Below are 26,389 nucleotides of genomic sequence, written 5' to 3'. Positions count from 1 at the left end.
GGCCAAGTTGTATCGACAGGGAGCATTTGCGGTCCCAAGCAACGCGCTTCAGTATCCGCTACACTGAGCAACTTGGGTTTGCTTTTAACTTGTACCGTACAACTGATATTATTTTATTATTTAACAATTTACGGAAAGTCCATTCAATCTAACTTCAATTTCGTATTGTATTCATTCGATGAAATTACGTTTTAAATAACGAATCAGTATTATATTAACAATTTGTTTTGTAATAGATTTACATTTAAGTAATTGTTTATTACAAGAAAACTACAAAACAATTTTCTCTCTGCATTAGATTCAACCACTACAGTTAACAAACTTCTCGTTGGTACTCACTAAAAACAAATGTCTGCTAAAATTAGCTTCGTAAGCAAAACCTATTAAAAGACATAGGAGGAAATGTGCTAGCAACCTGCGCAAAATTTACTTGTTGGCGTCTGCGCTCAAGTAAGCAGAGTAGCTTGGAACAGGGCCGGGTAATTGAACTAATAAATCTAGCCGTGTAACTGCGCTCTCGACTCGCTCAGGATCAAGGCGAAACCATTAAACCTTCGCTCAGATTTCTCTCAAACTCGCCTTACATTTGGTCAAACGAAACTTTATTTCGATTTTATTATTCTTGTCCTCGAATATAGAATTCTGATGAAATTAGCTAACGAAACAAAGCTCACCGTTCAGTTGTTTCATTCGGTAATGTATTTAAACGATTTAATCTTGCATTCAAAATCACGTACCAATATTCGTCGCATACAACGAGTTTATATCTGAAATTCAACAGTCATTTGTTTCAAAACACTATAACATTATCGTTTGTTATGTTTTTACAATCACGACTTTCCTATTCAGCCGATAATGTGGTTTCATTTCAAAACGAGAAACTCATATTATGTTGTATCCGTTATAGCTATTTTTGTTAGTAATATTTTTATAACAAATCAGGTGAATATTTTTGCTTTTAAATTATTTATTTAGTTTATTCTTAATTATTAATAGTGCTTTCATTTAGTTTGAAAATGTTAATCCGATGCTGTCAATGGAATCATTTTTAGAAGATTTAAATGGGCGACATGAAGGTTACCAAATAATTGATAAAAGTATCCCAGATAAGAGCAATGTTGTAAGTAAAATTATAGTTTTATTGCTTGACATATACAGGTTGAAACATACGAAATGTAATTTTTCTACCTTTTCTAGTACAAAAAAAATCAAAGTATTCCATCAAACGTTGCACTAATGATGAAACTCATATCATATTACGAGGATAAGTTTAAAGTTGCCAATCATGAACCCACCGAGAGAGACACAACTTCCTTCTCTGTGCAAATGGAGAAGGAAAAAAATAACGGAAATAGAGTAATGCAAAGAATCGGATTTAAACCCGAAGAAGAAGTATGTCAATTAATTAATTATTATAATTTACACAATTAATACGTAGGGTGTGAAATCATGTCTATGTTAAGGACTTTTAATGGCTTTACAATATATTTTTTTTTATTTAAAATATACAACATGGCTGACAATCGGTCCATCTTATGGTAAGTGGTCACTACCAAAAAAAGCATTGTTACTATAATATTAATCATACTTGGTATTTCCAATGCGTCACCAGCTCTGGAATTAAGGTGTTATGTCTTTTGTACCTTACACTAGCTCACTCACTCTTCAAACCAAAACTTAACAATACTAAGTACAGCCATAAGGCGGTAGAATATGTCATGGGTGATTTTTACATGCACATGCACAAAGCCTTTCCTCTAAGTTGTTAATATAAAATTATAATAATAAAATGTAAATGTGTTATTATTTTTTTCAGCGCTACAATAATAACGTATTAATACCTGAAGTGATAATAGCGTAAATACATAAAACAGAAATAAAATCATGATTACAATTTAACATTTTTTTATTGAGAGATGATACAAGGTTCTCAATTACGGAAAACTAAACACATAATTACAACGCATTTTGCAATATTGAAACTCATAGAGACAAATGATATGCAATTCAAATTGTTATGAATTAAAAGAGAAATGAATGTTCCATATTTCTGCACAATACAATTCTTTTTATCGATTATGTTTTTATATTTTTTTATTCAATCTCGACAGTCAAGCGTCTATGTTTTTGTTTTAAATGCTTTTGTTTAAAAAGTAACATTTATTGTATATTGGCATAATAAAATTCCGCTAACATTTTTAACTTTGCCGTTTCGTAAATGTCAAACGTTTATAAAAAATTTTGAAACATTGGTAAAAAAGGCGTATTACTCGATACAAGATTTTGTAGATGATAAAAAAGCGTGGAATTAATACCTGTTGACTTCCACGCAGGACATATTATTTTCAATAACTGTATATAAATAACTAACATGACTTTGTATTTTTTAAATGTTGAAAAAGAGTAAATACTGAGTTTCTTGCCGGTTCTTCTCGTTAGAATCTTCCTTCCGATACTTTCCGGTGGTAGCTTCACTTAATTGTTAATTGACGATTCAAAAATGCTTGTAAAAGCCCACTTGAAGTTTATTTTGATTTTGATTACATATAACTTATTTCAGTGGAGTACATCTCTTACTTAGAATAGTTTAAATTGTGTTTTTTTTTTAAATAATAAACAAAATGAAAATCAAATTGAAAATAGATTTATTATTAGACATATAAGTGCGGAAATGTGAAGCAATAATTAACAATTCAGTGATTTCAGTGGAGTGCACTAATTGTGCAACAAAAGTTAATAGGTTAAAGTAATGGCTGGTTAGAATGTAATTTACTGTGGTATACTGAAAATTTGGGTTTATTGTTATTTTAAGTGATACTAAATTCACACAATTTTGTTTTGTTTCAATCTTGAATTTCTTTATTAATATCTAAATTAGAATTATTCGTACATTCTGTTATAAGTAAGTCAAGAATATAAAGCGACTTTGTTCAGTTTTTTTTCCATCAATCCCACATTGTCGAACTGTGATAAGTGTTATAGAAAAAAAAAAGATTATTTTTAGAATTTAATATATGCCTTATCCCCGGGTGTATATGCCATCTTAATATAATTTGTTCGGTCAACTATATATTTTACGTGTCTCAAATTGATTATTGATAAATAATATAATGTAAAATTCATGTAATACGTATAGAATTGCAGTTTGATTATTCTACAATATTATTTCCAAAAGCACACTTTAACGTCGGAGCGTAACGGTTGGTGCAAAGATTTCTCTCTACGTATTTGAAAACCATTTTGACCGCTGAATTCAACTGTAACTTGGAAATAGAAATATCTTCTATTCGAAACGAGGGATTAGCAAATACCACATATTGAATTAGATATAAAATGCTAAATTGAGAATATTTTATTTTCGATAATTTTATACGACTCACTTTCTCATCTCTCATCAAGTTAGTAAGGTTTGTTCGCATGATAACATGTTCCCTCTCGCTTAATCGTTCCTGCGACCCTGAGTGACAATTGAAGTCAAGCGTAGAAAATTGTTACTTAATTTTAATAATTAATTCGAAATTTATGTTACTGACACGTGTGCCATAGAAAAGTGTCATTTTTTTAATAACTGTTTACTTTGTATTCACTTAAAAATAATAAAACAGAAATGAGTCTCATTGAAATGACTTTAAATGATAAATTATTCTTTGTTTTTTATGGGTTTTTAATTAAGTTCTAAGTGTTTCAATTGCAGACGTATAATCGTTTTTCATCAACCCTTAATTACCCTGGAATTGAATAATTATTCTATTATACTCAGAAATTTTTGAAATGATAAAAATATTTACCAAAAAACTCCATAGACAATGCTTAAAAAAAGGATAGCTATTGCTTTGTGGTGTCCTTTGTTGCGTGCAATATTAATGTTTTGCGGACGATTAATAGTGCCCATATTGATTGGGTCGCCCAAAATTAATATATTTTTTTTATTATATATTAAAGAAGATTCTAGGAACCTAGTGGTTAGAATTAATCTTAACAGAAATCGCCAGTTCTATCCCGGGCTAGCAATACTGGATTTGCATGAACTTAATTGTTGTTTATAATATTTAATCTCGTATTCGTTGGTGAATAAAACTATCATGATAAAATTTGCATGCCATCTTCCGAACTACATTGGAACAGCGTGGTGGAATAAGGTCTTTATCTAGTTCGCAAAACGGAGAAAGGACCTGGAGTGAGATATTTACAGGCTTACCTTACTTTCCTTTAACAAATTAAAAGTTAAATGCGCACATTTTTATTTCTTTTATCAGCTACAATCTATCTGAACGAAGCTGGCAAAGTAAATGGATGAAATCCTTTTGTACCACGCTTTCAATTTGTAGCACCTACTAATTTCCACTTAGGTAAAATTGAAAAAGAAGGTTGATGTAACAAAACATGAACATGTACGGCTACGAAAAAAAGTTTCTTATTTAAAATAGTCAAAATAAGTTTGTGCTCAAAAGATTTTTTTTTATCATTGTCTACTGTGCTGACTGCTAACTCATTTTACCTATTTTTTTATAAAGGTTTATCGACCTTAAATTACTGACCAGTCATAATTGCCGTTCAATATACCGAGTATTGAATGGTAATTATTATTGATAGGAAAAATTACGATTGTTTTTATTTCAATAAATGTAATTGACAATTATTTGAACTAAATTGTTACTTAGTATTATATAGAGGTAAAGGCCTTTCCGAGGTTAGGCAAAGGTTTAATGGGTATAAAAATATACAAAATATAATTAAACGTATTTTTATAGCCATTCTAGAACAATAAAATCTATGGTGATGCAAAAAAATCATGGCAATCGATAAATTTATGACTGACTTTATAGTTTTTGTGTCTATATGAAAAAGTAAATTTACCTCTTCATGACCAAAAACTATGTAAAATAATTTTAGTATGCTATAATTGTTGTACCATAATTTTAAATTTATGTGTATTTTTTTGCTTTTTAATCTATTTAAATATATTTCTCTCATGTTGAAATACCTTATTAGCCTTATATAATTGTATACACTCCATATAAATATAATTAAATAATGTTTTGCAGAATGTGCTGTAAAGAGTGCATGTCGCTTAACATGACGTTAAACAACTACTACTAAGTAATGAAAAACCAACGAAAATTTTAAAATGGAAAATCCGATATGTCGTTAATCAATATTGATGGCCGTGATATCCATCTCTTTTGTTTTAACAAATTTTCTCGCAGCTCAATTTCTATTGGCACTTGTTCAACGGCGTGAGGCGAAAGACACTCCCGGGGACGACTCCATCTGCACTAAGTACCATCTATCAAGCGTACTACGGATCTCAGCAACGGTTACCATTTTTAATGCAACTCTCGGGACTAATTGTTATCCGAATTACTATACAAAACGAGGTCCTATTATTGTCAAGTTTGGAATACGTTTAAATGAAAATCCAGATAAGTTATATTTATATAAAAATAGAAAAATTAAAAAATAAAAGCTTTTTGATGTCCCACTGATGTTCAAAAGCCTTCTCAATTTAAATAGCGATTAACCCGCACTATGAAAATTTGTGTGAGTCAATTTTTTACTTCTTGTCACTAATTTGATTATGACGATGATGTACATAACTTCTGATTTTACATAAATTGAACTCCTTGGAGTACGTGTTTATTTTAGTTCTGTGTTAAATGTGTGTGTGATTTGGGCTGGTAATTTGCAAGAAATACTGAACCGATATCATAGAGGAGCTGTTGTTATTCAAATATTTAAGTGTACACAAAACTAAAAGTGTAAATCATAAATGATATTGCTTGCGTCCAAAAATAGCTAGCCTGATCTGAAACATAGGAAATTGATTGCTAGTTTTAAAATCACGGCGATAATTTATCGACTGTAACTTAACACAACTGACATTTGTAATAAAATATTTATTCCTTACAGAATGTAATTCCAATTTTGAGTTGAGATAAAGTTTTATATGAATAATTTATGGAGTTTTAATCATGTCACGTTTGTCTTAATAATTCTGTTCGTGAATTGATGACATAATATTCCAATTTGATTCAACAAATGTTCCGATCGTTACATCGCCGCTTTAGAGCTTTACACTTACATATACTCAAAACGCCAACAATATATTAAGTTATAAAAGTTATATTGCTGTTTTTGGCATAATATAAGTAGCCGGTGAAAATTGTACCTATATCTATGAAATAAAATCAAAATCAAATTTGTGTTACTGTTAAATAATAGAACTATTTCAAAGTTAGATTGTAATAAATAATAACGATAGCGTACGTGTCGATAGGCTGTAATAAACTATGTTTATGTATAATAATAATATACAATTCATACAAGTTAAAAAAAATTAAAAACTAGTCTGATCTCTTTGGATATATATTACGATTTTAACTTCAAGTTGAATTACAAATTAGGGTTGAAACAGTTGGTTTAATTAAATCCAGGCTGTTGTTTTGGCGATGTCATCTCGCAAAGCATTACACGCACAAGTTTTCCCACAAATTGTGTTTACACCATTCAAATAAACATTGTTTAAACTTAATCCATTAAATATACTCTGCTCGAGTTAATGCCATAATAAAAATACTCTTGTTTAATTTGTTTCTCGCGTAATCGCTTTTGATTTAGAAATTGTCATTTTGATTATTTGAGTCCGATGTGTTGTGTTCGTATACATATCTGCGTAACTTGATGGTTTCTATGACATGTGATGACAATGCGTTGTTTTTAGCATTTCCGCTTGAAAAATCTTCAGCTTTTTATTTTTATGAACATTGGGGAATTATTGATACAACTTTTTATACAAAGCAAAATAAATACGAGTCAAGAGGTTATGTAATGATGTTCATGTTTGTGTTATAAAAGTGCCCTAAATACTCATTCTGAAATCGATAATATTTAAGTACCCGTTATAATGCTGCGTGAGTTTAAACGTAAGAGTCGCGTGTTTGACCGAACCATCGTAAAATGCATCATAAAGTTACGGCCATAAATTTCGAAAATCGAAGTAACTTTGAAATTGAATCGAAGCTCCGTCGAGTCAGTGCGTACGACGTCTAACCTCGGTCGATGAATCACAAAGACGTATGTAGTGGTAGGGAGAAGACAACTTTTGTAGGTAATAATCATCTAGCGCTGGCAATGTGCCGGCGGTGTAATAAGTTAAATCTCAGCGGGTCGGGTCCAATCCCAGAAATATCAGCTTGTAATAACTTTACAAGTAAAATGAAACATAGTCTAATGTTTGTATTTATACCCTTTCAAAAAAAATCAACTCATTGTTAAAAAGAGTGAATATTTAAGTACGTTACGCTTAACAAACAAATTAAAAAATATATATCTTTAATGTTTCTTGGTCATGTAAAAATCTTCTCAACCCTTTTCGGGATAAATGGACTTAAAATGAAATATCGGGTGGCCCTCCACTTTGTTCCAATCGCATTTCCCTTTGGAGCGATCTCACGGCGGAAATTAATCCATCCGGCAAATGAATGGACTGCACTTGTGCGTGAGGGTTGATCAACGTATGACTGATGATTTTTACACCCAATTCGAAAATCCAATATTTTCATATCGATCGTATATAAATCATAACACGAACGCTTTAATGTCGTTGCAAAATGAATATTTACTCTTAGTGACGTATGCTAGCGCTTCTATACTTATCAAATATTAAAAAGAGGTGTTTTTTTTATGAAGAAATCCAAGACTTTATTCCGACCATAGACAAATTTGAGGATTTTCGGGGTAAATTAAGTAGTTAGTACGTTATGAGAGAAAATGATTATTGTACTGGCTTTATAAATTATCAATTTAATGTAACGTCAGTTATTTAACTTTCTCTCGTATATAGATATTAATAATACCAAAACTGTCATCAATCATTTATCTGTACAAACATGTGAGAACATTATAATTGATGATTCGGACAATGATAATTAAAACTGGACCCGGTATCCGACAATCGCATCAGAAAACTGTTTCGCATTATTCGAATGCAACTCAGCCAGATTAGCTGAAACTTGCGATATTTGTCCGGTGCATTAGTGGAATTAGCAATCTCATATCCGCGGAGCTAATATTTCTGGTGCACGCCGGTGCCCGAGAATTAATCAGTTTGCACAACCGCCTGCTCGCCAAATGAACTGCTATTCGCTTCCTCTCGCACTATACTATCAATCGATGGTTATGTTTTCAAACATCACTAATTAAACTTACGTAGTTAATAAATTATGATATATTGCAATACTTTTTGTTTTGATAAGAAAATAAAACGAACGTGAAATTTTATGACAGCACCTTAATTTTCAGCCCTATGTCTATACTACTACAATAATATACGTCTAATTAATTTTAAAAAGTGCTGGTGTTATTATTGTTATTTACTTCATTTAATAACGCAATTTAGCGCAATCAGTTTATTTGGATATAAAGTAAATAGATCACACAACCACTTTCGCTGAACAAGCAGAGTTCATTAAGCAACTCCGGCAGCTCGTTACAATAATTTCTGCAGGTAGCCGGTAGTTGTCACACGGTCGAAAAGTTATTTCGCGCATATTATAATGAAGCTTAATCCTGAACGTAAACAATGTTATCGATCATGACATAAACGAGAACCGACGCGATCTGATATTTTGATGCAACACATTGGACACTAAATCATGAACTCATTTATTGCCATTCAGTAAACGAACAGTGTTCAGTGACGTCCCGGCCCGGCCCGGGCATGCGGGCCGGATCGAGACGGATTACGAGCGTTACATTTTGGCTTACCTATTGTTTAATCCCAAATCTATTTAAGTGCCTTGATCGAAATGCCTGGGCTTAGTAACTTCATGAATTTGGCTCAAATTTAAACTTATCTGATATAAGATAGTTACGTTTAATTCTGAGATATTTTCAATGAAAATTTTTATAATTTTGGAATAAGAGTTCCTAAACGTGGAGATTTAATTACAACTCTTAGTAGATGGTATATTACGTACAGTGTTAGCTTATATTATAAAGTACTTTTGTGAGTTTCATTGAAGAAATTATTTTTATTTGATTGTTAGAAAACCGTTGTTTGCGCTTTAAGATACTTTTATCGTTCTTTAAATAATTTCATTGGTCCGAAAAAAATAACATTAAAATGTCTAATTCTTAAAAAAGTCTTCAAATCACCCGTAAAGTCTGGTTGTAATTCCCCAAGTTCCCAATTATTTTTGTCGAGAGCTGTAATTAAGCAGTATAAAGTGGTCGGCAGCCGTAATCCGACCACTTTTGTGATATTTAAACGAGTTTCATTACGCTTCGGTTATAAAAGCAGCGCTATTACGAGAAATGGACTGGAAACATCACGCTCGACTTCGAATGACCGTAATTGTCGACGCTCGGCATAAATATGACTACAGTGACGTTTGATTTTCACAAGAAATTACATCAATTCATTCGATACACCAATACGAATCGCACACATTCAAGCTGAACTCAATAGTACTTAACGAATCTCGATATAAATGATTATCGAAACGTAATTGCGCCGTATTAAATAAAAAAGTAACAAAATGTTTTTAGTCATTTTTTTTACCTATTTCTCGATCGTTCGAATCGCTCCGACAATTGCTTTGAATATTTTCAATCACAGAAATTTCTAACGATCTTGTTTATCGTCGACTACAAATGTACACTGAATATATGACTGGGTTGTATTTCGTAGGGCCTCCCGCCGGAGTGTGGTCTCATTGAGGCATTAGCCGACAATAAACATAAATATTTTTGCGACGTTATGGTGCCCGCTCATCCAGTAATTAAATTCCAGTGAATCGCACAAATCTTCGCCCTATGCTTACCCGGACCCGTTATATCTCTGCTACCATCGTATTACGTCGGTATCCGAATGAAAATCATAACTCTTCACGTCAAGTAGGAGGCCCTTGCAATTTTTTGAAGAGATTTGTTGAAGTGATTTTAACAATTCTTTTTTTTTAATTTAAGTCTAGAAACTGGCTATGGGTTACCCTAAAATTGATCCTATTTCATCTTAAATAACTCGAAGTATTGAATTACGTACTTATGATAAGAGCTTAATTATTATCATCGTAGATTCGCTAATTAATGACAGTGGATCTTTGGTGGTGGTGGTGACACAATTTCTTTGAAATTATACAACAACAACAACAACAGCCTGTAAATTCCCACTGCTGGGCTAAAGGCCTCCTCTCCCTTTTTTTTTTTTGAGGAGAAGCTTTGGAACATATTCCACCACGCTGTTCCAATGCGGGTTGGTGGAATACACATGTGGCAGAATTTCTATGAAATTTGTCACATGCAGGTTTCCTCACGATGTTTTCCTTCACCGCTGAGCACGAGATGAATTATAAAGACAAATTAAGCACATGAATCAGCGGTGCTTGCCTGGGTTTGAACCCGTTATCATCGGTTAAGATGCACGCGTTCTAACCACTGGGCCATCTCGACTCTTGTCGTTGATCGTCCTGACCAATTTCATCCAGTCTCAACGGATGCTGCTTACAAGGCTGACCAGTTAAAATATATTATGATACACAGGTGTCCTCTCTATTTCCTTACTCTTTTTTATCGTCCTACTTATAATCGGCGAATCCGATACTACCGACAAGATTTCAGACTCACAATTTTACGTGCTTTCCAAGGGACCTGTACACACTTCAGACTCTGGGTTGCTAAAATTTTTATTTATGATGAAAAAGTTCAATAAATTTTTATGGAACTTATCAGGAATTCCAACCTCTTAATTTGTATTTGAATCTGAGCGTTATGTACAACCACAAGACCAACGAAGCATTTAAGTATAATCTATACTGAAATAAAAACGAAAAGAGGTCTGTCTGTCTGTTTTTCTGGTGGTCTTTGACGTCTAACTGCTAAACCGAATTTAAACTTGATCTTCAACGGTAGGACATATACTACTTTAGTATATGTAACACTTGTCCACGAAACTTTTAAACGCGCACGAACGATTTAGTGTCGCATCTAGAACTGATCCTGTTACCTCTGAATTAATCCTATTTCATCTTAAATAACACGAAGTATTGAATTACGTACTTATGATAAGAGCTTAATTGTTGTCATCGTACATTCGCTAATTAATGATAGTGGATCTTAGGTGGTGGTGGTGGTAGATTCACATGTAACACAATTTCTTTGAAATAATACACAAGGAGGTTTCCTCGCGACATTATTCCTTCACATTCACCATAAAGACAAATTAAACACATGAAAATTCAGTGGTGCTTGCCTGGGTCTGAACCCGCTATTATAAGTCTTACAAGCTCTCAACCAGACCAAAGAGACATTTGGACCAAAATCACAGTAATACCTGAAAATATAATATAGAATTTAATTACTTCAGAACATCGCCATTCAACGCACACGTTTCCCTTTCTAAAAGTTATCGTCTCGCTCGTTAGCGGGTCTTCCTTATTATTTCCTCCACGACTGTAATCTGGCCTCTCAGCTACTTCAAACGACTTGTTCTTTTTCTTATGTGTAATTGAAATATATTGCCGTAATATCCGTCGGACCGGAACTTCACCTCTTGAGCACATCAGCTCGAGTTTTCATTACTTGGCGAAGTGATTTTTTCATGAGACAGAATAATTATTCATTTTTTAGCCAGCATAAGCAGAGCCACTTGAAATGTTCTTTCGCAAGAATGAGAGGGCTGGGCTGTAAATATTTTGAAATTCAATGACATCTTGTTATACATACAAAGTGGATTTCTTATCTTTATTTTATATTGATGCCACTTTAGGATTATATACATTTCTGAATGTCTTTTTTATGCTTGTAATATTGCTAGTGGTTACAAGGAGGGTGTATTAATTGAATGGGCATTATTGAACTTAGCAACGTAACTTGTACTATGAACTTCCATAGGAATGTCTATAGAAAAGAAAAGTTTCCGATTCTTCAAGGGCTCGACACTGACTCCAGAAACTTTTGTTATACGTATAATAATAATTAACCTTTTACAAAATATATTTATATTATTTTCATTTTTATATAATGTTATAAATATATACGCGTCCAGTGGTTAGAACGCGATTTCGGTTAGCCGATGATTTCGGGTTCAAACCCAGGCCAGTACCACTATATATATGTGCTTAATTTGTGTTTATAATTCATCTCGTGCTCGGCGGTGAAGGAAAACATCGTGAGAAAACATACATGTGTCTAATTTCATCGAAATTCTGCCACACGTGCATTCCACCAACCCGCATTGAAACAGCGTAGTGGAATATGTTGCAAACCCTCTCCTTAATGGGGAAGGAGGCCTTAGCCCAGCAGTGGGGAATTTACAGGCTGTTACTTTACTTGTTTTACTATAAATAATGTTTTTATAACAAGAATAAAAAAATATAAATATCCGTGTCTTATGTCTAAATAATTCATACATACATATATTTGTCATAATAGGAGTAAAGATAGTCCATTATTGATGGTTATATACGATATTGCAAACAATAATGTAAATCAGGAAAAAACTACGATCAAAACACATTTAATCGTTGACCGACTATAATAGTAATAATAATTATGTGGGTATTTATTGTAATATAAATGAAAGTCCAGTTATAGCGGTTGGGGGTGAAACTAGTATTGTTCTAGTTAATGGTAGGGTGAAACATACAAGATTCAACGTTCGGACGTCTTAGACGGAGGTTGTGTTGAATATTGCGATTAAATATTACGACTTGAGGAATTTAAACGACATCTGGCTTGAAAACTGGTTTTCGTTATCTCTGACGTCACATCTCGACTATTTGCTTTGTTTATCGGACACTTGTTTTGCTTACGGATTGGTTTTGTTGTTGTTAAGTGGTCTTTTTAGATCATATTTATTGTTACAGATTTATGCATTTATATTGATATAAATACATATATTGTTTGTTTCGTTGTTTTTTATGTTGTTTGTTCTTGGCGATGGAAGTCGATACTGAATTATCGTCCGATGCCCTAATTCGCCGAAAAAGGCCATATGAGGGCCTCGTTATTTTTAACTCCGATTCCGATACGGAGACGGAGATGAGGATGGCTGCAAAAAGCAAGCCTGCTATTCGCGGCAAAACAACTAAAGGTCGTGGAAGTGGTCTTGCTCGGGCTAAGGCTGAGCTGAAGGCCAAGGCCAATGAGGCTAGAGAGGAGGCCTTCGAACGATCGCTTCGTAGTCGAGCGTTTCGAAAGGAACCTCCTCAGGCTGTTTTGGACTCCGAGGAATCTTCTTCCTCGGATGTCCACACCAAGGATCCCACAAAAATGGGCGCCGAGGAACTTCGCGCACAGGCTGGTCGAAGCGCAGCCCTCATTTTGGAGGTGGCACAAAAGTCCTCCAATTTAAAAGGAGGATTTGGCAAAAAGCTGAGGGAGTCGGCGGCTGCACTACAGGCCATTGTAGATGCCTTAGCGTCTCGGACGGAAGCCGAGGAGACTCGAAAGCTCCGCGCTGATAACGGACGCCTGCGCAAAGAGGTAGACAGCCTTAAGGCCGAGGTGAAGGCTCACCGTCGCGATTTTGCGGAGATGCGGTCCAAGGTCGCTGTGGTCAATGAGGCATCCACCAGCTCTGCACACGATGCTCGGGCGGTGGATAATATAAAAGCCTCAATTATATCGTCGATAGGCGTTATGATCAACGCCCGATTTGCCGAATTGGAGGAACGCCTTCCTCCGGCTAAAATACAGCGCCCACCATTAGCTGCTGATAAGAGGCGGGAATCAGCACAGCAAATTGATGTGTCCCGAGCGCAGGCAGTCAATTCGGCTCCACCGTTGACTTCTGCACCCCTACCTAAGCGGGTTCCATCAGCTGCCCCACCGGCACCTGTTGCTGGCTGTTCAAGCGCCTCGCTCGTGTCGGAGACAATTCCACCTCAGGTGGTCCAGGAAATGTCCTGGTCCACTGTAGTTAAAAAGGGGAAGAAGGGGAAACAGGCTCACTCTCCGGCTGGAACAAATGCCACGGTGGCGAACACGGTGCTTAAGACACCTCAAGCGGCCAAGCCTAAGCTGACTGCTCCTCGTACAGCTGCAGTAGTGGTTACGCTGCAGCCAGAAGCGGAGCAGAAAGGTGTCACATATGCTCAGATCTTGGAGCGCGCTGAGCAAGGCATTAAACTGCAAGAACTCGGCATCAATGGAGGGTTAAAAGTCCGACGCTCCGCGACGGGAGCCAGGGTGCTGGAGCTGCCGAGAGCACAGTCGGACCAGGCCGAAAAACTAGCCGATAAGCTCCGCACAGTGTTGGATGGGGTGGCCAGCGTCGTTCATCCCGTAAAAAAAGTGGACATTAAGGTGACGGGGCTAGATGACTCCGTCACCAAAGATAAGATTATCGCCGCAGTCGCCCGCGAGGGGAATTGTGCCCCTGAAGACCTAAGATGTGGAGAGATTGGACGTGGGCCCGGTTACATGGGTATGGTCCGCGTGGCATGTCCAATAGCTGCGGCAAAGAAACTGTCTGACGCCGGTCGTCTCTTGGTTGGGTGGAGCTCGGCCAGGGTATGCGTGCTAGAGCAGCGCCCTTTGCGCTGCTACAAGTGCATGGGCCTTGGCCATACTAGGATATTATGCCCATTCAATGCGGATCGAGGGAACCTTTGCTTCCGGTGCGGCGTTGAAGGTCATAAATCGGCTGAATGCACCGGGAAGCTGCGCTGCGCGGTGTGCGCAGAAGCCGGGAAGCCCTCCGGGCACGTGATGGGGTCGAAAGAATGTAACCCCCCCCATCACGAAAGGTAAGGCGGTCCTCGCTACCCAGACCACCAACAACGTCGGACGGCGCCAGGCCGAGGAGGAAGCTGCAATGTCAACATGAGTGCCGACTTCAGCTTCCTTCAGACTAATCTCAACCACTGCGCCGGGGCTCAGGATCTACTGCTGCAGTCCATGGCGGAGTGGGGGATTGACCTGGCTGTGGCCTGCGAGCCCTATTACGTTCCTCCCTTAACTCATTGGGTAGGGGACGTGGACGGCACCGTGGCGGTCCTCGCGAGGAGTGGAACGGGCCCCCCCCTCTCACTCATCGAGAGGGGCTCGGGCTACGTAGTGGTGGGGTGGGGGAAGTACGCCATCGTCGGTACGTACTTCTCCCCTAACCGCAGCCTGGCTGAGTTCGAGACATATCTCGGCTTTGTCAGAGCTGCGGTGGCCAGGCAGTCGCCGAAACCGACACTGGTTCTCGGTGACTTAAACGCGAAGTCGCGTGCCTGGGGCAACCCCGCTACGAATCCGCGAGGGAGGGCCGTTCAAGTGTGGGCCCTGCTCTCCAACCTGTCCCTTCTCAACAGGGGGCAGGTTCACACCTGCGTTCGCCAACAGGGGGGTTCCGTGGTGGACGTATCGTTCGCCACCCCTGTGGTGGCTCGCATAGTGCGGAACTGGAGAGTAGAGGAGGAGGCGGAGACTCTATCGGATCACCGCTACATCCGATTCGAGATCTCCACCTCTCGCAGGCCGGCGGAACCCCAGAGGGTGCCGACCACGCTGCCGAAATGGTCTCTCGGCCAGGTCGATCGAGAGCTGGTCAAGGAGGCCGCCATCGTGCAGCGGTGGGGTTCCGCAGGGAGGAGGGAGGGCGCAAACGCAGAGGAGCTGGCGGGCCGCATGCGCAGTTCACTCAAGAAGATCTGTGATGCGGCCATGCCTCGGACCCGGCGCAGAGTAAAGCGCCGGCAGGTCTATTGGTGGTCGCCCGAAATCGCCGACCTTCGGGCGACGTGCTGCCGGGCGCGGAGGGCCTATGTCCGCTGTCGAAGGCGCAACGGCCTCGACACGGATCTGGAGGGACAGTTGCTAGACATTTATCGCCAGTTGAAAAAAGATCTGCAGCTGGCGATAAGGAAGGCTAAAGAGGAGGCCAGGGAGGAGCTTCTGGCGGGTCTCAATCGAGACCCGTGGGGGCGTCCGTACCGTGGTGTGCGCGGGAAGTTCCGCACCCAAGGCGCCCCTCTCACCGAGACGCTGCCGCCGGAACTCCTTCTGCGCCTGGTCGGGGAACTTTTTCCCCACCCAGGCGAGCATGTCCCTCCACAGATGGCCCCCAGCTCCGTGACCGAAGACGCAGTGGCTTTACCATTGATCACGGAGCGGGAAATGGAGATGGCCCTCGGTCGCTTGAAGGCCAAGAAGACGGCGCCGGGTCCGGACGGGGTTCCTGGGCGTGTTCTATGCGACGCCCTGGAATACCTAGGTGCAAGGCTTCGGGAGCTGTTCGACGAGTGTCTGTGCAGTGGGCAGTTTCCGAAGCCTTGGAAAGAAGGGAAATTGGTCCTGTTGCCGAAGGAAGGTCGGCCGTTAGATTCCCCTTCGGCATACAGGCCAATCGTGCTGCTGAACGAGACTGGAAAACTCTTCGAGAAGATCCTCGCAGCCCGTCTCGTTCAGCACCTCGAGGAGGTCGGTCCGGGTCTCTCGCCGGCTCAGTACGGGTTCAGGGCAGGCCGGTCGACGGTCGACGCCTTGGACGCCCTGAAGACTCGGACGACGGAAGCGGTGGCCCAGGGGCAAGTCGTCTTGGCGGTTTCGCTCGACGTGGCTAACGCCTTCAACAGTCTCCCCTTTGAGACTATACGGGAGGCACTTCGATATCATGAGGTGCCGTCCTATCTCAGGAGGCTGTTGAAGGCGTACCTCCAGGACAGGGAGATCCTCTGGGTGGGGGTCGATGGGAGGCTCATCCGGCATCGAGTGAGCTGCGGCGTTCCACAGGGGTCGGTTCTCGGCCCAATTCTGTGGAATGTCGGTTTCGACTGGCTCCTGCGGGCTCCCGTCCTTCCCGGGATGGGGGTGTTGTGTTACGCTGACGACACCCTCGTCACGGCGATTGGGCGGGACTTCCGGGAGGCGGCTCGCCTCGCCGAAGTCGGAACGGCTCTCACCGTGGACCGCATGGAAATGCTGGGCTTGAGGGTCTCCATATCCAAAACGGAGGCCCTCCTCTTCCACGGTCCACGGAAAGGACCCCCACGAGGTGCGAGTATCACCGTCCACGGGACCGTGATCAAGGTGCAGGCCCAGATGAAGTATCTGGGCCTGATCCTGGACGGTCGATGGAGCTTCGGGCAGCATTTTATCCATCTCGGCCCGAGGCTCATCAACGCCGCCGCCGCTCTTGGTCGCCTCCTTCCGAATGTGGGGGGGCCGGGGTCACTATGCCGGCGTCTCTATTCCGGCGTAGTGAGGTCGATGGCGCTTTACGGTGCCCCGATCTGGATAGATGCCCTCACCACAAAAAATCGGGCCCTGCTGCGCAAGCCGCAGAGGGTCATAGCGGTGAGAGGCATCAGAGGTTACCGTACGGTGTCGTGGACTGCGGCGACACTTCTCGCGGGCGATCCGCCCTGGGAGCTCCAGGCTGAGGTGCTCGCGGAAGTGTACCGGTTCCGGGTCGAGGCGAGGGACCGCGGCGAACGTCCAGGGTCGGCGGAGATCGGGCGGATCAGGGCTCTAGCCCAGCAAGCCCTGATCGTCCGATGGCAGGAAGATCTGGGGTCACCCACGGCGGGCCTAGCGACAGTGGAGGCGATCCGTCCCCACTTGAGTCGCTGGGTCGAGAGGAAGCACGGCACACTGTCGTACAGAATGACGCAGGTACTTACTGGACACGGATGCTTCGGTAAGTACCTGCACGGGATAGCGCGGCGGGAGGAGACACCCTCCTGCCACGAGTGTGGTGCGCCAGTGGATACGGCGTACCACACCCTGTACGAGTGTGCTGCGTGGGGGCCCCAGAGGCACACCCTTGCGGCGACTATGGGTGGAGACCTTTCGCTGCCGAGCATCATCAACGCCATGCTCGGTAGCGAGATGTGCTGGTCGGAGATGCGCTCCTTCTGCGAAAGTGTCATGTCGCAGAAGGAAGCCGCGGAGCGGGAGCGGGAAGAGAGTGCCGCCGCTGACTCGCTCCGCAGAAGACGACCGGGGAGGAGGAAAAGGCGCTACGCGCACCTTCTCCCACCGCCTCAATAGGCGCCGCAGGGACTAGGGGGGTCCCAGTACCCCGGGAATCACCCCTAGGTGTAAGAGGCCCGCATAGGTGGGCCGACCGTCAGGGCGTCACGGTAGCATGCGTAAGCGATCCCGTGGCGTCCATCGAAAGACGCAGAGGGTACCGCTGGTTTTTTTAGTGGGTAAACCCGGCGTACTTGGGCGCACTCGGCGTCCAGGGCTCCGGGGAGTCCCACACACCCCCCCACTTTCCATCAAGTGGGGGAAGCGCGTAATGCGTTTTTCCAGCGAGAAAAAAAAAAAAAAAAAAAAAAAAAAAAAAAGGGTGAAACATACAAACTGGTTGGTTAATGGGAGTTGTACTTAGTGAGTGCACGAGAAATCTCGTGACCGCGTCCGCCTACGGTTGGTTCCTCCTACATGATTATTATTCGTTTGAATTAATTTCTATTTAAATATTTGAAAGTTCCATGTAATTAAATGCAACCTATTTTATCGATTTTATTTGTATATGAAATGAAAAATCTTTCGTTCATTCGTTCTTAAATCCTTCTCTAATAAAGATATTAAACTGTGGGAACCTTTTTAACTTAAGATATTCACAATCTCAAGCGTTTTTTAAGCGACACGAATTGTTTCTAAATATTATTGAGTAATTATTTATTTCGCATTTATGTGTGTACTTGTATATGCCAAGGTAATATTATAAGGACTATTTTTTTCGTAGATAAAGTCGAAATATCGAGCTCCGCCGAATAAAAATAGAAAACATATCCTGTAATTAATCACTGTTATTATAAGGACTGTTAGTCTCTCAATCTAGACCTATTATAAACTGTCGTAAATGAAATGCATTTAATTGGATATCATTTGATATCTTAGTCTTATATGGTCGGTTAGGTTGTAGTGTTTATAAATTAACTCAAATTGGTGCATTATATTAAAAACAATATGCATCGTTTTCAATTGTTCTGCACCATATAAAATAAATCGCGGCGGGTATACGCAACACAACAGATACATTGAAATTAATTAACTTTAAGTTCTTTAAGAATAAATAAACATGAATTTATAATATTTATATAAATATGACTCGTAATAATCATAACCAGATTCCATGGTCACCAGAATGATAAATAATTTCTGGCAACTATGTATATAAATCAGTACATGATATTTATTTAAATAATCAATATCATATAGAGCATACATTTCAAAGCTGCTAATGAAAGATTAACTGAAGCTGATCTATAAACGCGTGTACATCTTTTTTGTTTATATGTTTAGAATTATTTTTATATATGCTATACAATCGAAATATGTTTGTAGTTGGGAAGAGATCTTTATCCTTTATGTACCACTTACGTATCCTTAATATTCACGACATAATATGTTGTCACTTACATGTACTTTTATAAACAAAAGTGTGGTCACCCCTGTAGACATTATGTCGTAAGAAATTTTACTTCAACAACATTACAACATTCCTTACATCGCCGAATCTTGGAAACTTAGATGTTATGTCCCTTGTACCTTAAGCTATTTCGGTTCACTCACCCTTTACACCGGAAGACATATTTGATACAACTGCGGTATAATATATGATCAGTGGTTTATACTTTTCCTGAAAGATTTGCACCAATTACCGTTAAGCTACCATTTTTATACAGTTTCCTTGTGCCTTTTAACAATTTAATTTAATTTTCGCCCTTAAAGTAAATATAGGTCAGGTCACCGGTCATATCAATATACTTTCTGTCATTACTCTAGAATTATGTATAGGTTCGTAAACTAATACATAATTCTTAATAGATAACTAAGTTCTTATACTTATATATAATTCTGTCTCACTACAAAGACGAGTTATATAATCAATTTTCTAAGGGTATCATAGTATGTTTTATGCGGGGTAGATCAGTCGGAAAGGGTTGATGGATGAGTGTGGCGGTGACAGCCCGAACTCGCCGTGACACGCATCCTTAATGCTGACGCAAACATATAGAGATCGTTGAGTATGGACAATCTGTCACTAAACTTAATATTAAACTATTTTAAATGTTCTTTTTTAATAATGTTTTTTTTTCTTGTAAAAGTCCGTAAATATTCTACCGCTGAACAAAGGCCGTAAAGAAAAAAGTTTGAGTTAGAGTTTCTTTCATAATTTTATTATTGTTTTTATATTTATCTATATCTACACTATTATTAAGTACCTAGTTATAAATTAGCAAGATATAATAAACTATGAAATGTTTTTTTTACATTTAAAGTAGTTTGTATATATTTTTTTATATTGACAATAAATACAATCAATCAACATTATGCTGTAAAAGGGCCGAATAAAGTTATTCGAGACTCACAAAAATAAATTCTAGAAGCGAGCATTTGACTTGTAAAATAAGTCTTCATTACACAAAACAAAATAAAGCTACTCAAAAGTAAAACCCGCGCCAAGTTTTATTGTCTTCACAACTCGGAAAGTAAATTACCCGAACAAATTCGCTCAGCGCTAAATCTGAAGCTTATCAGAGGGCTCGGCCGAGATCCTTAAATTGAGAAAGAGCTATCTCGATGAGACCGAGTGGCCTCGAGGCGTCGACACCTTGCTACTACTGCTCAGATTAAAAAAGTTTAATTAGTCCAGCTTCACTTTTATCTATTAGATTTGGAACATCTGCTTATTCTAAACTATTACATAGTCGCTGTACAAGCAAGTTCACATCGAATCTACGTTGTGTAAAATATAATTAGTTAACATGCACGGCTTACATTAAGAGATGTTTCCGAGAAGAACGAGAAAAAAAATACAAAAAGAGTTTACTTTTATTAGACTATGAAAAGAGGAAGAACTTGAGTATTTTTAATCAAAAAGTTTTTAAAACGAAAGAGTTTATATACCTCGAAAAGTATTAAAAACACAGAAAATAAGGATAGTATTGATTATTGTTTTACCAAAGTATCTCTTAGATTAAGCGTTTACATCAACAGATCACCAGATTACAGCAAAGTAGGATTTTTTATAGTACATACTCTTTCGATTTATTCTTCAATTGATTACATATCAGACGAACTTGCTCGATATCGTCAGTCTTTTCTAGCACGTAACTGATCGTTGATGATGACTAAATGCCAGAAGATCGTCCAATTGATAAGTACCAGTGTTTGCTTGCGCTTGATATGTAAATTAATAAATAAACCGAATTATAAGATTATATATCATTTCCATGCGCTTATTATCCATGCATTTTCTCTGTTATCGGGCTGCATCTATGCCTGGTAAGACAATTGAAATGCGAATTCACACAAACGTTTTATTCTTAATTTATTATACTTAATTTATTTGCGTAAAGTGCTCTTTTTTAAAAATAAAATAGCGACCCACCCCATCTTCGGACGGGTTTTGGGGATTCTGATACTAATGTACCATATATTTGTTTGTTCCTTTACTATATTATACACAGCTTCCTCTCGAATCACTCCATCTATTAAAAAAACCGCACCCAAATCATACCCAAACCGTAGCATAATTTTAAAGATCTAAACATACTGATGTAAAAGGTATCTAAGAAAGAAAATTATTACAAACGATAACATACCTAACTAGTTCACAAATAAAGCTCGGGGCCTTTTATTTGAAACCCTACTTTCCTTAATACTTTATCTATAATAACAAGACGACAAAGAATTAGTAATAGGATAAATAAGGCAATCCTTTTATCCAAAACGTCGCATTAACTTACGTTTCAATACTTGTATCCCATTCTAATGATGCGGATTAGACTCGCGGGCGTTAGTAATGAGTCGGTTGAGTATCAATAGAGGTTAGATTTACATAATTCATGGTCAATATTTTTTGGGCTTATTGTACTCTTTATCTTGGTTGTAAATAAAATGTACACGAATATATATATATGTATATTTATTTTAAATAACAAAAAAATCATCATGTTTAATTGGTTAAGTTTATAAAATACAATCCAAAAAACGGTTTAATTTTACACAAAGACTATCGGAATTGTGATTTAACAGGGATACAGACATAGAGCTAACTATGTAGTCACCACTTCTCACGTTCTTGTTTTATAAAAGTAGATCTTTTAAATTATGAATTACTGTTTTAAATATCGATAAATTAAAAGATTTTAGGCAGATATTTTAAAAGTTACTTATAAAAGAAATTGATTACTATTTATACAGTTCCTAAGTAGATCATCAATATAGATTGGAGCTTTTTATTTTAACGCCTATTTTTTTATACTTTGTCTATCTGATTAATATATATTAAAATTTACAGATATAATTTATGATACTAATATAACTGTACTTAAATTATAATAAACAATATCATAGCTATATCGTGTCAATATTAAGATCTACTTATCAGTATAACTACAACTACGAGCGACGCAACGCATTTGTAGAGCGGATTATTAACAGTTATTGGAATCAGCGCTATAAGTCCGGATTAAATCTCTGTCAATTTGCATTTTATTATAACGGCAGCCCTTAAGCTTAAACTACTAACACGGCTTTGTAAAAGATTAATTCAAATTTGCGACCGTAACAATTCTACGGCGTTTTCATTGGGAAATAGAATTTAGGTAGTTTATTTAATGTAATTTAACTGAGGCCCTTTGAAATTTTAAATATCCTGTATTTTGAAATATTAATATTTATAAAATAATCATATATTCAAGCGTTAATTGTGCCATACTTTACGGGCCAGCCTAGCGATGTCAAAAATCAATCTTGACCGTTCTAATACAAGTGATAAGTTTAAAAAGGGGTAAATAGGAGTATTTGTAATTTCTTAATTTAAAAAAATCTAGCCTGGCATAGCTAGATTTTAGGGCATTTTTTTAAATAAAATAAAGACAAATAACTTATGAGCAACTAAATGTTATATTACAAGGATCATTTAGAAGTTTACATTCACACGGATATATTAAAAACAGCACAGCGTCAGCTTAAAAAAGTAACGCCATTTCTTTTTCCATATTTTCCTCGACATTTTTTAATATTTCTTAACAAAAAATTAATAATTAAAAAAGACATCTTAACTGGAACTTAGTTTATTTGTTCTCTTCTTTAAATTTTATTGGATAATGGATAATATACGGACAAAAAAATGTACAATGTATTGAAAACCTCATTTTTATCGGAAGTTGTAGTAATAGTCGTAAATAACCGGTAAATGAAAGGTATGTTTACGCATATTCATATTATTTTCAGTATAAATCGTCCATTTCTTACTATTAATTAGTTTGACCACATTGTCGGACAGTCAGGCACATAACCAAAAAAAGATTATACTTAGGCACCTAGAGCAGGGGTGTGGTAAATGCTTCAAATCTTAGGTATAAGTAATTTCAATGTATCGTTATAAGAGCGATCACAGTTTAACGGCATATAATGTGACTAAGAAGTCGCTTATTGCAACAGATAAAGAACTCTGGCTATAAATAAAAGGCGGAATTCACTCACTTTTTCAACCAAAAAATATTTTTATTCATCCGGTAGTTGGTCGAAACCGATTCCTATCCCTTTTAAATACATACACATGATAAATGACATCAAGTCAAAAATAAAATTAATTTAACGACGCTCAACTTTTGAATCATAGGATTCGTTGTTAAATGCAACACACTAACAGCAGGTAATGTAACCACTAGTTTGAAAAGTAAATTCTACCAACAAAAGTGCCAAAAAAAATAATAGTTTCTCTTTTTCTCGAATAAATTAACATAGTTAACTAAACATCAACAAATAATTTATATATACTGTAAATTAGTAATCAAAATTTAATGAAGTAATACTTAATACAAAAGGTTACCGAATAACTTTATTTATGTAGGCTGTAATTTAAAATTAAATGTTATCCGTGTACCCGATGGGTTATCCCATAGGAGAACACGGTAACATTTCACTTAGAAACAAAATCCTAAACAATTCCGAATTTATATAAAAAGTTTCATTCCCAATTTTACCTTTTTAAGGGGTGAATTTTCAAAAGTGATTTAACCTAAAACCTTTATTCATAAACGTATTATATATTTTAAACATCAATAAAAGATGATTTTAGAACTTTTATCGAACCTCCCTAGTTACACCTTCTTGGATGATGAATTTACAAAATCGCTATAATTGCAGTGTATTGTAAATATCAATATAAACATAAAGAATACAACGTACCTACAATACAAACGTACAAAAATCTTGAAAAAAAGGCAGTGTTTTTAAGATAGTATACCTATAGACAACATAATTCTATATGGAGTCGATGTCAGGCACGGAAAAAGGTGCGATACGAGTCCCTTAATTGACCCAGCATATTATCGTATAAAGGGTAATTTGTAAAACACATATTTCTTTAAGTATTTTAGCATTGTTTTTTGATATTTCAGTATTCCTGGCTGACACCGGCTCCAAATATACTAACAATAATTGTAACTACATCATACAGTCGTAAATCGACTTTTTAAAAAAAATATTTTGAATGCGCAATTATTTTTATTACTTTTAGTGCATATTTATTGGTTTTAAAATGGTATTTTGTTTGAAATCGCTATTTCTTTTTGTTATTTTTTTATTTAATTAGTTCAAATAGATAAACTGTCAAAACTAGTGGCAGGCATTTCTAGGCAAAACGCTTAAAGGTGTAAACTGCATCTGTCCGGAAATGGGACAAAAAAAGAAGATTGAGGATTTGTAAACAAATATTTGAGAATTTCAACTGTATGTTATGCATCAAAGTCTTATTTTAGAATGAACGCTATAAATAAAACACTACATTTTGGGCCATTCTTTAATATTTTTCAAGTTCAATAGACTAATCATTACGTTTTTACCTTCCACTAACACAAGTGCTCATTAGAAGGCTTTGATTGTTCACCACGCGTTGTGTGTAATCGATTACACAACATGCTGCTACGAATAGGCCTGACAATATACGCCCGGTTTAACTCCGATAGTGTGATCAGACAATTGGATCATTTATAAATAGTACCGCTAATGTCGCATGAATTTGTTAGTAATTGAATTAAACAAAGTGATTGTTACCATTCATTCGTATAAATAATATTTTTAGGAATATTGTGCAATGTATCCTGTATATTTGCCAGCGTAGAACTTTAAAACGAATGTTATTTAATTTCTTAATATTGTATCAACAACAGCAATACTTAGCTGTTTCGGTTTGAAGGGTACGACGACCATAACATCTAGTTTCTAAGGTTGGTATATGGGCGATGTTGGTGGCCTATTTGCCCGTCAGCCTAGCGATTTCATCAAAAAAAAGTTTCTATGAGCGCACGTATCTCAAGATCTACCAATCCGGTTTCAAAGTATATATTTGCATTGCATATTTATTGAGAAAAATTACGGACAAAACAATACAGACTTTGTCAGTTTTTGTCCCCGTTGAGTTGCAAGTATTTTCTCATATTAACAACAGTTTAAGTTTTAAAGACATTACTACTACTCAGTATATTGTTTTATATGTAGTATGTCTATTTCCTAACCGCGTGTCCCGTTATTCTTTTTAGGTCTTTTATTTGCATCAATGTGGATATTAATTAATAAAATGGTATAGCCGTAATGGAATAAAAGCAAATTTCTGTTCTTGTTCTCTTCTTAGTTCCAGACAGCCCGTCGCTTGTTCCATTGCTCATCAAACTGGTTAATGGAGCTTTTCCCTAATTCTATTACAACCAGTGAGTCGAAATTTCGCGTCAACCGGTTTTGTAACTGCTTGAAAGATCAAAGGATAATTGATGCGCCTCGCTGATTGAGTTCAAGTTTTCGATTTATTATCATAGGTTTAGTAATAAAAAATGAGGATTGATTTGTGCGTACAAATTAGTTTCATATTATTTAGTTTTTGTCTACGAATACACTCACGCGTGAAGAGGAGGACGAGTACTCTATGTTTTTTTCTGATAGTAAATTTTACAATGATCGTTTGAGTAAAAAAAAAATTAAACCGTCCGTTACCTTTTAAGAGTTTTTGTATTGTTTTGTTATACAACATGATATATCTCTACTTATGGTACGTATGTACACGATATCATCTAACGTTAATCTTTATCGTTTTATCATTCTTGCTATTGTTTTTAATTAATACAAAAATCTCTGTTCCAGATTCGCGAACCAAACTTATTCAGCACACCATTTTATGTATTTATACTTAAAGGCGATAACGCCAATATATATAACAATAGTCTTGTACAATACATTTCCTATCGAAATCACTGAAACTGGCATCCGACTTTACCTTTCAACATGACTTGTGACAGAGTTTATAAGAGCTGTGTTAGTACAACGCTTTGACTTTAGGATTTAATCACAATATATTAAACGGAAGAGTTACAATTAGTTCAAAATACTTAAGCGCTGACTCGTCTCTCAATAAGTACTGATTAGGTCTTAACTG

The 26,389-nt window shown here is 37.6% G+C and overlaps 3 protein-coding genes across 3 annotated transcripts; all 3 read left to right on the top strand.

The window, feature by feature from the left end:
* Positions 1–823: 823 nt before the first annotated feature.
* Positions 824–2,058, top strand: LOC124543991. The gene is made up of 4 exons (XM_047122311.1): positions 824–942; positions 1,010–1,120; positions 1,198–1,392; positions 1,817–2,058. The coding sequence occupies exons 1-4, from the start codon at positions 856–858 to the stop codon at positions 1,859–1,861; spliced, it is 438 nt and encodes a 145-aa protein (XP_046978267.1). The 5' UTR covers positions 824–855; the 3' UTR covers positions 1,862–2,058.
* A 10,881-nt stretch (positions 2,059–12,939) lies between these two features.
* Positions 12,940–14,754, top strand: LOC124544228. The gene has a single exon (XM_047122694.1). It carries the CDS (start codon positions 12,940–12,942, stop codon positions 14,752–14,754), a length of 1,815 nt encoding a protein of 604 aa, XP_046978650.1.
* A 72-nt stretch (positions 14,755–14,826) lies between these two features.
* On the top strand, positions 14,827–19,931 carry LOC124544227. Its single transcript, XM_047122693.1, has 2 exons — positions 14,827–15,399; positions 19,875–19,931. Exons 1-2 carry the CDS (start codon positions 14,827–14,829, stop codon positions 19,929–19,931), a joined length of 630 nt encoding a protein of 209 aa, XP_046978649.1.
* The last annotated feature ends 6,458 nt before the right edge of the window (positions 19,932–26,389 follow it).

This window comes from Vanessa cardui, chromosome 4 (assembly GCF_905220365.1).
Source record: "Vanessa cardui chromosome 4, ilVanCard2.1, whole genome shotgun sequence".
In the NCBI taxonomy this organism is placed as follows: Eukaryota; Metazoa; Arthropoda; class Insecta; order Lepidoptera; family Nymphalidae; genus Vanessa; species Vanessa cardui.
The sequence above is the reverse complement of the archived record's forward strand: the minus strand, read 5'-3'. Positions and strand labels throughout refer to the sequence as shown.